The sequence below is a fragment of the Eubalaena glacialis genome, chromosome 3 (genome assembly GCF_028564815.1).
Source record: "Eubalaena glacialis isolate mEubGla1 chromosome 3, mEubGla1.1.hap2.+ XY, whole genome shotgun sequence".
Lineage (NCBI taxonomy): Eukaryota > Metazoa > Chordata > Mammalia > Artiodactyla > Balaenidae > Eubalaena > Eubalaena glacialis.
Window position 1 is genome coordinate 81481076 of NC_083718.1, and position 15140 is coordinate 81496215.

The following is a 15140-nucleotide window of genomic DNA, read 5'->3' on the forward strand; positions in this document are numbered from 1 at the left end:
GCCCGGCTCTGTCGGATCAGGCGGGCCAGTTCCCCCGATTGCCCGGCTCGCCCTCCCGTACCGGACCCCTGCGAAGCGCGGGCAGCAGGCGTGTACAAAGCATTTTATTAAACAGGAAGGAGCGGGTGGGAGAGCCAGCAGGACGCCCCTTCACTCCGCGTAGGTAGCATCGTCGTTGCTGTCGCTGTAGGCGGAGGAGGAGAGCTCCTCGCGGGGTGTGCAGACCGGGCACCGCTGCCGCATGTCGTTCCAGCACGACCGGCAGTACACCGCCTCGCAATCCGGCGTAGGGCACACGTAGGACTCGGGCGTCTCGGGTGCCTGGCACACCACGCATCGCCTGCGCAGCCAGGGGCGCAAGAGGGGCAGGCAGCGGCGGTGCAGGATGTCCGCCAGGTGGCGGCGCTGTTGGGAGGCAAGGGGGGGTTTAGAGCCTGTTAGCGCTTCTTGTCTGAAGTCTCAAGGCCTGACTATGCCCACATGTTGGAGGAAGCTGGATTGGGCAAAGAAGACCCCTGGAGGGCGAGGGTGCTATGCAAGTAGGTCCTAGAGAGCCTCCCTCACTCCGTGATGGAGAGTGGGAGGATGAAGCCTCGATTCTCTCCCAGCCAGTAACAGCAACTACCATCATCACGTTACCATAAATCGCCTTATTTGAGTCTCACTGTGGGGCTGAGAAGTGAGTAGGGCAGATAAGACTATCACTATTGTGTTCCCCCCCACTTTACAGATTAGAAAGATGAATCTTATAAATGTTAAGTGACTTTCCCAAAGGCACAGACTGAACAATCAAACCTGCCTGGACGCAGGTACCCTGATTCCAAATCACAAGCCTGGCTCATTATGCTCCCTCCCTCTCGCACCCTCTCTCCGCACAATTGCCAGGAATTCTCAGGCCACCTTATCAGATGCTCTTTGCTCAAGAAACTCCAGGGGGGACTTCCCTGGTGGTCCAGTAGTTAAGACTCTGTGCTTCTGACGCAGGGGGCCCAGGTTTGATCTCTGGTCAGAGAACTAGATCCCACATGCCACAACTAAGAGCCTGCGTGCCGCGACTAAAAGATCCCGCATGCCGCAAAGAAAATCCCGCAGGCAGCAATGGAGATTTCGCGAGCCGCAACTTAGACCCGGCGCAGCCAAATAAATAAATAAATATTAAAAAAAAAAAGGAACTCCAGGGGTTGGGACTTCCCTGGTGGTCCAGTGGCTGACTCCGTGCTCCCAACGCAGGGGGCCCAGGTTCAATCCCTGGTCAGGGAATTAGATCCCACACGCCGCAACTAAAGATCTCGCATGCTGCAACGAAGATCCTGTGTGCCTCAACTAAGACCCGGCGCAGCCAAATAAATAAATAAATACTAAAAAAAAAAAAGAAAGAAAGAAACTCCAGGGGCTCCACTGCCTGCCAAACAAAGGCAGAACTCCTGGGCTTGGCCTTCTGAGCCTTCCACAGTCTGGTCTCTTTCTAGCCTCTGCTCCAACTTACCCCTCCCTGAACTTTGCATCTTCTGTGCCAGTTTCTCCTTAAACTAGCTCTGGCACTTGGCATTCCCTTTGGACTCTGAGTCTTTGCACATTCTGTTCCCTTAGCTTGGAATGAATGCCCTTCACATTTCCATCTACCCATCAAAATCCAGTTAACTCCATGATCTGGTCATGGAATCATAGTATGTTCATTTTCAGTGAGTTTCTTAGGAGGCTGGATCAAGATGGTGGAATAGAAGGACATGGAGCTCACCTCCTCCTGTAGTATGTTCATTTTTTCATCAGACATTCATTCAGCCCCTACTGTGTGTCATGGGAGTTGTGGGATCTAGGCACTGGAGGAAAAAGTTAAGCAAACACAGTCTCTCACTTTTATGAGCTTTGTTAGGGCTGATTAAATAAGAGTGGCTGCCACTTGCTTTTTAAATAGTATTGGGCACTGTACCAAGAAACTGTAAGTAAATTAACTCAATTCAAACAATAACCATGTAAGGCAGATATTGTTGTTATCATCTCTTTTTCAGGCAAGAAAACTGATGCTTGGAAAGGTGATCACTTGCCTAGGATCACACAGTGACAACTAACACGCATATAGAACTTGCTGTGTGCCTGCACCGTGACAGTGAAACTCATTTAATCCTTACTACAACTAGATGGAGTAGTTAACTCCATTTTACAGAAGGGAAAAACCAAGGCTCAGCATTTAAGTGTGTTCAAGATCACACAATTGTCATAGTAATAAGGGGAGGAGCCAGGATTCAAATCCAGGCTCTCTGGCACCAGAGCCACACACCTGACCACCACTCTATTACTGATCTCTAGTGAGCAGGCCTTACAGATCTGTCCAAACTCCCCATTCTTCAGAGGAAAAACTGAGGTCCAGTGAAGACCATGGCCAAGGTCACACAGCTTAATGAGGCAGTGTGGACTGGAGCCTGGTTCTTCCGACGGTGTGCTCTTTCTGTACACTGCATGCCCCTTCATGAAGCCTCCCTGATCCCCAGCCCACCTGCTTCCCCTCATCCACCAACTCTCCCACCCCACCCACCGATGGAACTGCACTGAGGTTCTGGTCTGAAGCCCTCTCAGAAGAACCTGTGGTTTTGCCTTGGGTCCCTTGTTTCTGATGAACCCTTCTTGCTCTCCTTTGACCTGATGGTATCAAATCTGATCCCCCTTTTCTGCCTGCTTCCCAGTGGTCCACTTAGGATCTCAGGCTGGGCTGAACCCTGGGGCACAGAGATGGACACAGCCTTGACCTCCAGGAGCTGGATGACCAGGGCCCTTGGCATGCATCCCATCAGAACTCACTGAGCACCAGTAGGCCTGGGGCCTTGGTGGGGGCTGGGTGGACTGAGGGGAGATGCCCCTCCCCCTCAGTTCTCAGACCCAGCCAGGGGCACAGGCCTGGACTTACAGGAGCCCTCTGCTGTCGTGCCCGCCTCACGATGGTGGCCCTCCTCAGTTGGGTGAAGGCTGCTCTCTTCCTCAGGAGCTCGTTGTAGAGGAAAAGGATACGCTTCTTCTCACGCTGGGGCCAGGGAGACAGTACAGAGGAGGAAGACATTCCCCAAAGATGGGGCTTGTGGGGAGCTGGGCTCAGGCTGGTGTGTGTGTGCATGTAGGGGTGGAGAGGGCGGGGCGAGGCGCACCTTGGGGAAGTAGAAGGCTGCGATGACCCTCCGGAGCCGGTAGCCGAAAGCTTGGAGCAGGCAGAGACACACTAGCAGGCTGCTTGGTAGTGCAGCCCTCAAATAGGCCCTGGTACTCAGGGGCACGGGCTGGGGCAGGCAGGCTGGCAGAGGAGGCAGGCCTGTCAGGGCTCTGGCCAGGACCGGCCGCGGCTCTGGGTTGAATTCCCCATGCCAGTGGGGTGTGGGTTAAATCTCTGATTACCCTGTTCTCCTCCTGCCTGCCCCTCACCCTGCAGAGCTGTGTTGTCGGTATTATAGCCACTAGGCCCATGAAGCTATTTGCTCAACTTGGCACAGATGTAGAAATTTTCCATCACGGCAGAAAGTTCTGTTGAACAGCACTGCTCCAGAGGGCTGGGACCAGATGGCCCCAAGGCCCCAGCCCTCAGACTCCTCTGACCCAAGCCTGTCATCCTCCAACTCTTCAAGCCTGACCTGATGTTCCCTACTTTAATTTCTCCAATGCAAGCACGCCAACCCCCATCTCGCCACAGCCAAGGCCCAGTCCCCCAACTCTTTGTCTTGGAAAGACCCTGGCCCTCCCAGCCCTCAATTCCTCTGATCCAAACTTTCAGCATCACTCACGCATGTTGTTGGATTCCACCACCATCTCCGAGGAGGTGTTCAGGGCCCCGATGGTATTCCGAAGAAGCCGGGCAAGCATGGAGTCTCCCCCGACTTTCACCTCCAGTTTATGACTGCCTGAAGCCAGGATAGGGGACGTGGTGTGTGTGAGGCAGGGAGTCAGGAAAGAGTTGGAGTTAAGGGGATGGGGCAGGTTGGGGACTGGATGTAGGGGAGAGGTCAAGGCATACAAATACTTCTCAACTGCACGGGACTTTCCATTCCTTCACTGAGTACTAATACCTTCTTTTGGTAGATATAAAGGGGGGTGGAAACGGAGGCCCCCAGTGATAGCTGTCATGTTGCAGGGCTGATATTTGACCCTAAGGAGGACAGGGAGGGGCCGAGATGCAGAAGGAGGTGACGAAATTGGAAGAACTGGGGTGGGGTGGCTGCACAAGGGTGGGAGTTCTCCAGGGGGGTGTCTCTTGGGCCTGGAGTGGGGACGGGCTCACTGCGGAAGGAGTACTGCACGAAGGAGTGGTGGCGGATGGTGTCGAAGATGGAGTAGAGAGCCCAGTCCAGGCCACACAGCAGTAGTAGCAGCAGCAGCACGGGCAGTGTCTCCGCGAGCTCCCTTATCTGCCCAGGGAGCAGGAGGGGCAGAGCTGGGCAGCGCCTTTGGCCCTGGCATGGAGTCCCCTCTGACGCTTTTGCCCTCCACCCCGCAGATCCCTGCCTCTAGTAGGATCCAGGGGCCTGCCTTCCATGCCATCCTCACCACATTTCTCATTTCTGAGGCCTGGATAGTGGGGTCCCAGGGGAAGATGACGGTTTTCTTCTCGGCTTTGCGGAGCGGCAGCAGAGTCTGCTTGCCCTGGGAAAAATGTCCACACGGTGAGAACACTGAGCGCCCTCTCCCTTTCCCCTCTGCCCTCCTGGAGCGTGAAGCCACACAGGGCGCAGAGCAGGGCACCCTTGGGCAGGGCTGCGCTCACTCACCAGCTTCTTCCTGCGTTCATCGATCTGACAGAAGTAGGTGCTGATGTAGATGTTGTCGAAGCGGATGTCCCCGTTATAGCTGTCCACATAGGAGAAGCACCTGTGGACGAGGGTGTCTCCATCGCCTCCAGGTTCACCCACCCCCAACCATGGGCCTCCCTGATGCACAGTCAGCTGGCCACCCAGCACGCACTGAGCACCATCTGCGTCCTAGGAGAAGAAGGCTCTGCCCTGCCCTCCAGCAGTCCACGGTCCAGTGAAAGACATGCACATACACACTGGTGAGACGTAACAGAGGTGAGGAGGGGAGGGAGCGTCGCGTAAGTGCATGCGTGTGCCTGAGAGGTAGGGGAAGGTTTCCCAGGCATGGAACTTTCAGGATGAATATCAAGCAGAAGAAACAGCAGGAGCAAAGGCACGGAGACAAGGAAACCCCGCGAGGTTGCAGAAATCACCTCATCCATTGACTCCCACGTTCACCTCTCAAGTCCCTGCCTCTTGACCGAGCCCTCAAAACATCTCCCGGAGGTCACTTCAAGCAAAACTCGTCTCAAGCATCATTTCCCTTCTCCTCTGACACACCCTTGAGTACGGCGATGTTTTCCGTGTGTGCGTGTGTGTGCCCGCGCAAATGTAACTCTCCTCTGCGTATCTCCCAAAGTCCCACATAATGATTCAGTTTCCTGAGGAAAAAATGTTAATTGTTGGAAATGTGTTTAAAACTGTAAAACTACATTAAATAAGCTCTGTAAACTGTGAAACATAAGTTCCAATGCTGTTGGTTCTGGGACCCTGTAAAAATCCACATCTTTGCCTTTAGGATAGAAGTAACTATAAATGCAAAGAAAGACTGTGGGCGCCCCCTTGTGGAGAGACCTAGCGCTGCTGGGCCTGGGCCTCCTGAGTCTGGTCTCCACCCCTCAGCCAGCTCAGCCCCTTCAGTGAGTGACCTCACCCAGGTTGAAAACCTGGAAGTGGCTTTTGACTCTGTGCCTCCTTCCTTCCCTCCCCAGGCTGGCTCTGAGACCTGCTGCACCTTCCCCCTACCTCCCTCCATCTCAGGCCAACTTCCTGCCACGCCCCACGCCACTCAGGCTCTCTGACCCACCTTGGCCTCCCTGCCTCCAGGCTGTTCCAGTCCACCCTGCAACCTTGCAGCTGGGGGGCAGTTCAGGGCCCTCCTGCAGGGATTTCCAGACTGCTCTGGCCATACCCACTTCAGCCCAGTCCTCAAACCCAGCCTCCGCCTTCCACATCCCACAAATGCCAGATTCCTGGTCCAAGAGAACACCTTTCTTCTTCTTGACCATAGCTCCCATCTGCAGCCTTTTGAAGCCCAGTTATGGCCCTTGCAGGGGCCCCTCCTCAGCTCCCATACCAGTCCCGAGAGCCAGTCCATAGTACAGCCCTTGAACCATCTCTGTTTTGTGGATGCCTCGCCTGCCTCCCCTAGACCCTGAGCTTCTTGAAGGCAGGAACATGGCTCATTGATCTTTGTCCTCCCACAGGGCACTGGGCACACACATAACCACTCACCTGCAGTCACTCTAAGCCCCACAAACAGGGGCAGCCAGAGCAGGTGCCCCTGTGGCCGCCCTTGCCCAGCCCCTGCCCATCTCAGGCATTTGGGGGTGGAGACAGGAAATAGAGGGTCCAGAGGTCAGCAGGGAAGCTGAGTGGGGCTCAGGGCAGCCAAGCTGGACGCCAGGCTGGGTGGGGTTGAGGACTTTGGTCCAAATGGAGGGAAAGTAGCAGCCAACGCAGCAGGCGGGAGAAAATGAAAGCAGAGTTGGACGATAAAAATGGCACAAAGTCAGAGCCAAGGGGAATATGAAGGGCAAGAAAAAAAATCAAAAGTCAAAGCTAAAAGTGGAAAAAAAAAAAAGTCAGCGTTGGGATAAAGGCCGGAAGGAGGTAGATAAATGAAGACGGTCGCCCTTTTAAGGTGGTGGGAACATGGGTAACGTTTCTTCTGACAAAATGTCCACGTTTCCTTTACCTTTGGGTAAACAGCGATCCCAGCTATATAAAAAGGCAAAGTTAAAGGCACAAGAACATTCACATTCAGAGTCGGAGGAGGGCTCTGCAGCTCCGTTCTTAGGGCCTCCCTCAGGGCAGGGCTCCAATCCAGAGCGGAGGAAGGGGCATCTGGGTGGAGGTTCAGGACTCACGCGTGGAGGACGAGCAGGAAGGTGCAGGAGAGCAGCACGTGCAGCAGCCGCAGGACCCACTCGAGCTGGGCCTCCTGGCGTCTCACGTAGTCCCGCACCTCGGTGCTCACGTGTTCCCAGCTCGTGTTGAGGCCCAGCACCCCAGCCCGCTTCTCTTCCTGGTGGATGGCCCCGGGTGCCGACTCAGAGGCCCAGACCCAGCCTCCCAGCCTCTCTGTGGCTTCTCTCCCCTGATGCCCCACTCCTGTCCCCGGACCTTTAGGAGTTGCCGCTGCCTTCTGTTCGCTGCCCTCCTTGCCACAGTCTTGCACCTGTATGAGCTGACATCTCCTCACACCTGGCCGACCACCCATCCAGAGTCAGGTCCCTGCGTGCTGTAGGCGCGGCACCCTCCCTCTCCTGTCACCCAATCCCAGCACCACTCCTCGTCTCTTCCCCATCCCTCACAGCCAGCCACCTCCCTCCTGTGCCTGCTCCCTTGTTCTTCCTCACGCCCTCTTCCCTGTGCCCTCCTCCCATTCTCTATCTCCCCCCACCCTCACACTGCCCCTCTCCTACCTTGAGGTTAATAGTGGCTGAAAATTCCCCCTCCAGGCCACGAATAGACTGGTTGAGGGAGTCATAGGTCTGCCCAAAGTTGCCTTCCACTGGGATGCGACTACGGCACCAAACTTCCATCACTGGTGGACAGGGGGCCCAGGTGAGGGGTCTCCCTGGGCCCGGCCTCCAGTCCTCCCTTCCCGTGATCCTCTTCATGCTGCTTTTTTGTCTCTCTGCCCATGACTTACTTTCTTTCTTTCTTTCTTTTTTCTGTGCTATGTGGCTTGTGGAATCTTTGTTCTCCGACCAGGGATTGAACCCGGGCCCTTGGCAGTGGGAGTGCGGAGCCCTAACCACTGAAAGTCCCTGCCCATGACTTTCTACCACCCTGAGTCTTTCCCCTCTTCACTCTCCTTGAATTCTTTCCCCCATTTTTTTCACCTGTCTATAACCATACCAAACACTAATTATGATAGCCAGTACTTAATAGAGCAATTCCTCTGTGGGCCAGCTCTGTTACCTGCTTTACATGTGTTATCCCCTTAAATCCTCAAAAAACCCTAATGGCATGAGTACTATCATTATGCCCATCTTTCAGATGAAGAGACGAAGCTGAGAGCCTTGCTGTAAACTCACCTGAGTCACAAAGCTGGTCAGTTGGAAGGGCTGGACCCTGAGGATGCTGTGTCCTCAGAGCCGAAAGCCTCCCCTCCTGAATGCCTTCCTGCCCTACACCTACCCAGTGGTCCCCAAGGACTCAGATCCCTATCCCTGGTGCTCCCCACCCTCCTGCCACTATGCTGACCCTTGGCAATGCCACAGAAGAACTTGAACTTCATGGGCAGGCAGAGCAGGTGGTTGAGCAGTGGGACCCAGATGCGTTGAGTGCACTCTCTGTGCTTTTGGTCAAACCAGCGGCGGCAGTTTATCATGGCCTTGTTCACCACATCTGCGGGAAGGGGCAATGGGGGTCTGAGGTCCACACACCCTGACCCGGAGCCCTGGCCCGGCAGCCCTCCCCGCCCTCTCCTGCCCAGGGATCCCCCTCACGGGAGCAACGCAGCTTGGTCTTCAGCTCATACATCTTCTGTGTAGAGAGGCGGTGTCTGAAGGCTGAGGCGCGGAGGGTCTCTCTGCCTGGGGCTGTCTCCTCCAAGCCCTCGGCATCCTCGGGCGCGTATCCACTCTCACTGTTCACCTGGGCATCCAGTTCCTCAAAGGAGTTGGTGATGTTCTGAGTCTCGGCTTTCAATGACTCTTTGCTGCTCTGGAGTCAGAGGGAGGAAAGGGGTCAGGCATGCGAGCTTAGAGCTTCTGCTGCCAGACAGCCTGTTCTTCCCCTATTAGCCAAGCTTTGGGCTCTTACCTCAAGCCTATAGGGAGCCTAGGCCCAGAGATGGCCTCTCGCCTCAAACCGTCCACTGTTCTTAGTCCTTGGGAGCCCTCTCTCCTCCCCAGGTGCCCCTGCTCTGCTTACGTCCCAGGCTCCCAGCTCCTCCTGAGGCCTCCCATCCCAGGTCCTGGTTAGTCAAGGAAGGGTTCCCCAGGTCCTTGGACTTCACCCCTCATCACTAACCTCTCAGGCCACTGTGCCATCTCAGTGTCCCCGACTCCCAAGCCCCTCAGCCCTTCTCTCCCCAACTCCTCAACTTTCCAATTCTTCCAGTCTCCAGTACCCAATTCCCTCATCCCCTGATCCTCAAAGTTTCCAAACTCCTCAAGGCCAGGGCCCCCAGTTTCCTGACATTCTAGCTCATCTGCCCAGAGTACAACCTGCTCAGGTGTTTGGAAGTGTGTGTGTGGTGTGTCCCAGTGGCTGGGGGTGGGGGCTCTCCTGGCATTTAGTGCCCAGGGACCAGGGCACATCCTGCAATGTTTGGGAACAGTTGTGCCAAAAATGCCAGTACCGCCCCCATTGGGAAACTGTAAGTCCAGGGTCCCAGCTCAGGTCACCTAGGCCCTGCGGGGAGAGGGACCCCTAGGCCCTGCCTGTGTAGGGTCCTGACCAGCAGGTCCTTGAACACTGCCCGCAGGGGGGCTGTGGAGACACGCCAGGCCGAGCGGGTGTTGTTGATCTGCAGCTCCACAGTGCAGCCGAGCGATGCTATCACCTCGTTGAGGTTGTGCCGCAGGTTGGCCACTGGTCCTGGGGGAAGATGCCCTGGCAGATTATCTCCCTCTAGAGCCAATTAACTTTCTTCAGCCCATCCCTAGCTCCTGCTCTGCGGGCAGTGACCACCTTCTAGAACTGTACACTGATGGGCCTCAGAAGCTGGTGAGAGGTCATCCCATTCAACCCCTGATTTTTTTCTCTGTGTAAACTAAGGTGGCCCAGAGATGTGGAGGAACTCTCTCAGGGACACACAGCAAGTTGGAACAGCTGGGATTAGACCCCCCCCCCTCTTTCTCCTTCACCAGGCCTGGCTCTCAATGGATGGCCCACCCAGGGTCACTGCTTCAGTGTCACTAACTGGTACCCAGGGGCACACACTCACCCTCATAGATGGCGGCCAAGGCGTATCCCAGCACAAAGAGCCGGCCCTCCTTGCCCAGCATCTTGGGTACTAGCAGGAGGCTGGCACAGCGGATGTGAGGGGAGGTCCCCCAGCCTATGGCCCCCAAGCCTGTCAGGAGAGCCCAGGAGGTGGCGAGGCAGAGTCAGGACGCTAAACCACCAGGTTTAGCAGAGCACGCACCCCCCCCCCCCACAACTCCCTTCTAGAACCATCACCGTACTGCCCTTGTCCCATTTACACTGACTCTGATAGGCCTTCTAGGCCACTCATGCATTCATTTATTGAAGAGCCATTTACAGAGTTCGACTGTGTGGCAGCCTGTGGAAGGGCTTGGAGAGATGGCTAGAGATTGAAAAGCCATGGTCGGTGATTGACTTGGTGTGTGTATGAGTGTGTGGGTTTGTGTTAGGGAAGGGGGCCAACACTTCCCTTTTCCAGGCTGGATTCACACTAACCCTAGGTACTGAGGGAGCAGAGAGAGCAAGAGAAAAATTCTGGAAACAGCACTGGTGCTCAGAGCAGTCAGAAGAGAGGTCACAGCCACCTCAGTATTCCCCGTGCTCTGACACCTACAGCACTCACCATCTCGGTCCCTAATTTTAGCCCTTAATCGTGTACCTCCTGGTATGTTTTAGCAGTTTCACATGTGTCTCCCTGTGGTCTCTGCAGGGAGACAGTGAGCTCCTTGAAGCTCATAATCCAGGGAGAGAGACAGACGGGTAAACAAATGACTGCAACACCAAGTGCTAAGTGCACAGGGAGGTGCTTATAAAGAGCTGTGGGAGCCAAGGAGGGAGCGGGTGTTTCTGTGGGGGTGGGTGGGGCTGGGAAGGCTGGACAAAGGAGGTGATGTGTCAGCTGGGCCTGGAAGATGAGTTAAGTGATGTTAGGCATTCCAGGCCAAAGGAACAGCATAAACTGGTCAGGGAACCTAGAAGATTCCTGTGTGGATAGAGTGTTCTCCCAAGGATCGCCAAAGCAAATCCCAAGTCCTGGCTCTTCCCTCCATCTGCACTGCCCTCGTAGAGTCCCCAGCGTCTCTCACTGGCACTGACTAGTTCCCTACTTCCTCTCTTGCTAACCTAAACTTCAATTTTCACAAGGCAGCCAGAGGGATCTTGTAAAAATGTAAATCCGATCATGTCCCTTTTCCGCCTGAAACCGTGCAATGACTTTCCATCTCACTTGGGAACAAATCCAGGCTCTCCTAACACGGTCTACCGACTCTCGTGATCTGGCCCCTGCCTAAGTGATCTCATGCTACTCAGCCCTTCGCCCACCGCGTCCGCCCACGCTGGCCTATTGCTGTTCCTAGAACTTGCCAAGCCCATTCCTCCTCTCAGGTCTTTGCCCTCGCTGTTCCCCCTGCCAGGAGCACTCCTCCTCCTAGTCTTCACCTGGCCGGCTCCACCAGCCTTTTGGCCTTTTGGCCAAGACTCAAGCTGAGGACGATAGTGGACAAATAGTTGTCCTACATTCTGAGGATGATTGTTGACCAAGCGTTGCTCTACATTCTGAAGAGAGCCCCATGGGGCTTGCCGATCCCAGTCTGGGCTTTACCAAAAGAGCAAAACTGGTTTTTCACCCCTCTACCCCAACCAGTCTATACAAAGACAAGACCAGAAATCTGAGTTTTCTGGACGTAGAGAGAAGTGGCGAGAGTAGGCAGACACGGGAGGAGAGTCTGAGGAGAGGATGGGTGTCCACTTCCTCATGCCTAGTGACAGACTCCAAGAGAATCCTTCTGAAGCTGGTGCTGCAAGAAGGGGAACCTGGCTCATCCCTCCCAGCTGGACGTCCGCTGAGCTGCAGAGCCTGGCAGGGTCACCCCAGGGCTGTCACCGGAGCACAGAGAGGGAGGAGAGTTCACGGACGTGCTCAGCAGGGCCTCCCGGGAGTGTCAGGGAAACATGAACATGGAGAGCGGTACTCGCTTCTCATCATGACAGGGGAGAGGGCAGCTGCAAGGGGCCCTGCTTTCCCAGTTTGGCAGGGCAAGGATGTGTGCATTTCCTCTGGGACAAGCGGACATGTGGAGGGCATCAGGCCTCAAGCCATCCCTCTGGGATGGGGACCTTCTGCCTGCTTGGGTGGAGGCATCCAAAAGTAAGAGGCTGCAGGTGGCCTGTAGGAGCTACAGGGAGCTTCATTCGAAGTCAGTCAAAGAGAACTGCCCTCAGCAGGAAACTGGGCACTGTGCGGTCCACACAGAGCCTCCAGCGGGACCATGAATGGGCCCCCTGAGACAGCCAGGATGTGAGCACTCGCCGCACAGAGGCGGTGGAATTCAAACAGTATCGATGACTTCAGACTTTTGTCCCTTTTCCTCTAATTCTTCTAATCCCCTTTCTGACATCAGAAGAACCAGAAGGGGAAGGAAGTGGAGAAAAACAGTGAGTGAGCAGGCCATGCCCCCTTCTCCACCGCGGGACCTCACGCCAGGGATCAGGCTTGAGCTGCGGGGCAAGGGGGCGGTAAGGAGGGAAGATGTTTGAGAATGGACATGAGATTGAAATCTTGACGTAGACTGGATTGGACCTCTTAAACCCTAAAAACAGTCATAATTACTGAAGCAGGACTAGGTCTTCTAGATTAAAATCACCAGAAAGCTAAGGGTCTGTGTGAGAGGTCATCAGTGGGAGAAAGGTTGGAATACAGTGGTCAGGGAAAAAAGTAGTTTCCTGTTGGTATCCCATAGAGGTAGATCATTCAGTGAACCGGGGATGATGCCATGTCTGAGCCCCTCGCCTGGGACAGTGTTAGGAAGGGATACATGCTGTCGCTCTGACCAAAGAGGTGTGGGGGAAGTTGGCTGGGGGGTTACGGGAAGTTTTCTTTGTTCTTATAAGAGACATGAGGAAGGAATGTTCTGCTCTTTTGACATTCCTGTATGAGGATGTGATGCCTGGATTTGCTGCAGCCATTTCATGACCCGAAGAGGAATGATCTACAGACCAAAGACGGCAGAAGAAAAAAGTCGAAAGGAAGCTGCGTCTTGGTGGGTTTACTGAGCTGCTGAATTATCCAAACTCCAAAACCACTCTACCTTGAAACTTGTTATATGAGATGATAAACTCCCTCTATGGTTAAACCACTTTTAGGTGGGTTTTCTGTTCTTGCGGCCCAACACCTCCCGATATGAGGTCTCCATTCAAATGTCACCTTCTCTGAGAAGCCTTCCCTGACTACTCAAGCTAGCTCCCAATCCCTTTCTATCACATCCCCCTGGTTTACTTTTTTCATACCACTTGTCACCATCAGAAATGCTCTTGTTTATTTCTTGTTCATGTGTTGTCTAACTCTCTCCACTAGAATGTAAACTTGAAAGAGAACGTAAACTCTGAAAGAGCTGGGTGTGGGGTTGGGGAGGGGGGAAGTAGTTGAAGGGAATTAAGAGGTACAAAATTCCAGCTATGTAATAAATAAGTCACAGGGATATAATATATAGCATAAAGAATTTGGTCAATATCCCTATTGACCAAAATATGGCCAATATTTTATAATAACTTTAAATGGAGTATAATCTATAAAGATATTGAATCAATATGCTGTACACCTGAAACTAATATAACATTGTAAATTAACTGTACTTCAATCAAAAAAAGAACATGGCCAATAATATTGTAGTAACTTTGTACGAGGACAGATGGTTCCTAGACTTATCGTGGCGATCATTTCATAATGTCTGCAAATGTCAAATCACTGTGTAGTACACCTGAAACTAACATAATATTGTACATCAACTATATGTCAATTAGAAAAAAAAGAAATCATTATAAAAAAAAGAAATCATTAGATTTATATTGTAGCTGTCACTGCACATGTATATATACAAGTATGCACTATATATTACAATGTATGTATGTGTATGTAATATGTGTTATATATTATAAGCTCTAGGAGTGTAAAACTTTTTTTAAAAAGTGCTGGGTGCTTGTCAACCTTGTTCATTGCTGAATCCTTAGCAAGTGCTCAGTTAGTGCTAAATGAATGAATGAGTGAATGAATTGAATTTATCAGAAGCAGCAGGAAACAAGACAAGAGAGGTCAGGAGAGATGGGGATTATGAATGGTCGTGGGGTTTGGACCATATCATGGGGGCAATAGGGAGTCCCTCAGATTGGGGAGACTCTAGTGGGCAAGGACTGTGTCTTCTTCTGTAGACTGGGGGCCTCTTCCCTCCTCTCAAAGCCCAAGACAAGGCTGAGGCTACAAGGGACACTTGGGAACAGAAGAAACAAGTGCAGACTCCTTCCTGGGCACTCAGGGCTGGGCTGTGTCCCTGTCCTTAGCCCGGCACTAACCCACCAAGCTGTACAACGTCACCATCTTCTGATCTTCATAGATGTTCATAGGGTTCACCAGGAGCTGAAAGAGACCTAAGGATACAGGGTCAAGCCAAAGGTCAAAAGATGGGCCCCACCCCTGACCTCTGCTCTATACTCACCTATGGCCAGGAGCCCCCCGGTGCCTGCCCCCAGCAGGAAAGCACTGACCGGAAACTCGCCCCGCTGGCGCCACAGGAATCGGCTACAGGAGACGGGCAGCCCCCAGCTCAGGAGCCTCTGCACCGCTGAAGGGTCGAAGAGTTTAGCCCAGCAAGGTCAACATACCGCTCTTCCGGCTGGGCTGTGGTTCATTAGGATTAGGGGCTTGCAGCGGGGTAGAGGCTGGGGGAATCTGGATGAGGGTGGCAGGGACTTGGGGGATCCTGAAGGAGGATGAGGGACCCTGGGGAAGTGGGGCAGACATGAGCGAGAGAAGAAGAAAGGGCTAGGCCGGAGGAGGGCACTGGATGAGGGGGTGGAGGCTGGGGGACCCCAAAGTGGGGGAAGGGGCTGGGGTCCTGGAGGAGAGATTGGGTGAGAGGAGTGGGGGCTGGGAGTCGCTGGGAGTCACTGGGAAGGGTCGGGGTCTCTGGTGACTGACTCACTGGTGTGGGGTAGTTTCCTTTTTTGCCCTTTTGCTCCGTTCTGATGAGGTCTGATGGCCATAAGTGTGTTCTGGATGAACACTCTCTCATCCCAGAAGTCTCCTCTAAGATGTCCTTGGACGAGAGGTTCTGCTTCTGTCTCCACCACCTCACCCACAACCTGTCTGGGGTCTGTGTCTTTTAATCCCTCTGCTGTGAAATGTGGAGATTAGAGACCTACCTATCCCTTTGCAAC

General features: G+C 53.7%; 1 protein-coding gene across 1 annotated transcript; it reads right to left on the minus strand.

Annotated features, from left to right (window-relative positions):
• Positions 1-150: 150 nt before the first annotated feature.
• On the minus strand, positions 151-14966 carry DCST1 (DC-STAMP domain containing 1). Its single transcript, XM_061185942.1, has 16 exons — positions 14906-14966; positions 14420-14545; positions 14277-14351; positions 9952-10080; positions 9463-9602; positions 8507-8723; positions 8262-8405; positions 7475-7596; positions 6917-7074; positions 4746-4845; positions 4525-4620; positions 4259-4385; positions 3765-3881; positions 3138-3280; positions 2903-3016; positions 151-405 (listed from the first exon to the last, which is right to left on the minus strand). The coding sequence occupies exons 1-16, from the start codon at positions 14964-14966 to the stop codon at positions 151-153; spliced, it is 2124 nt and encodes a 707-aa protein (XP_061041925.1).
• Positions 14967-15140: the final 174 nt, after the last annotated feature.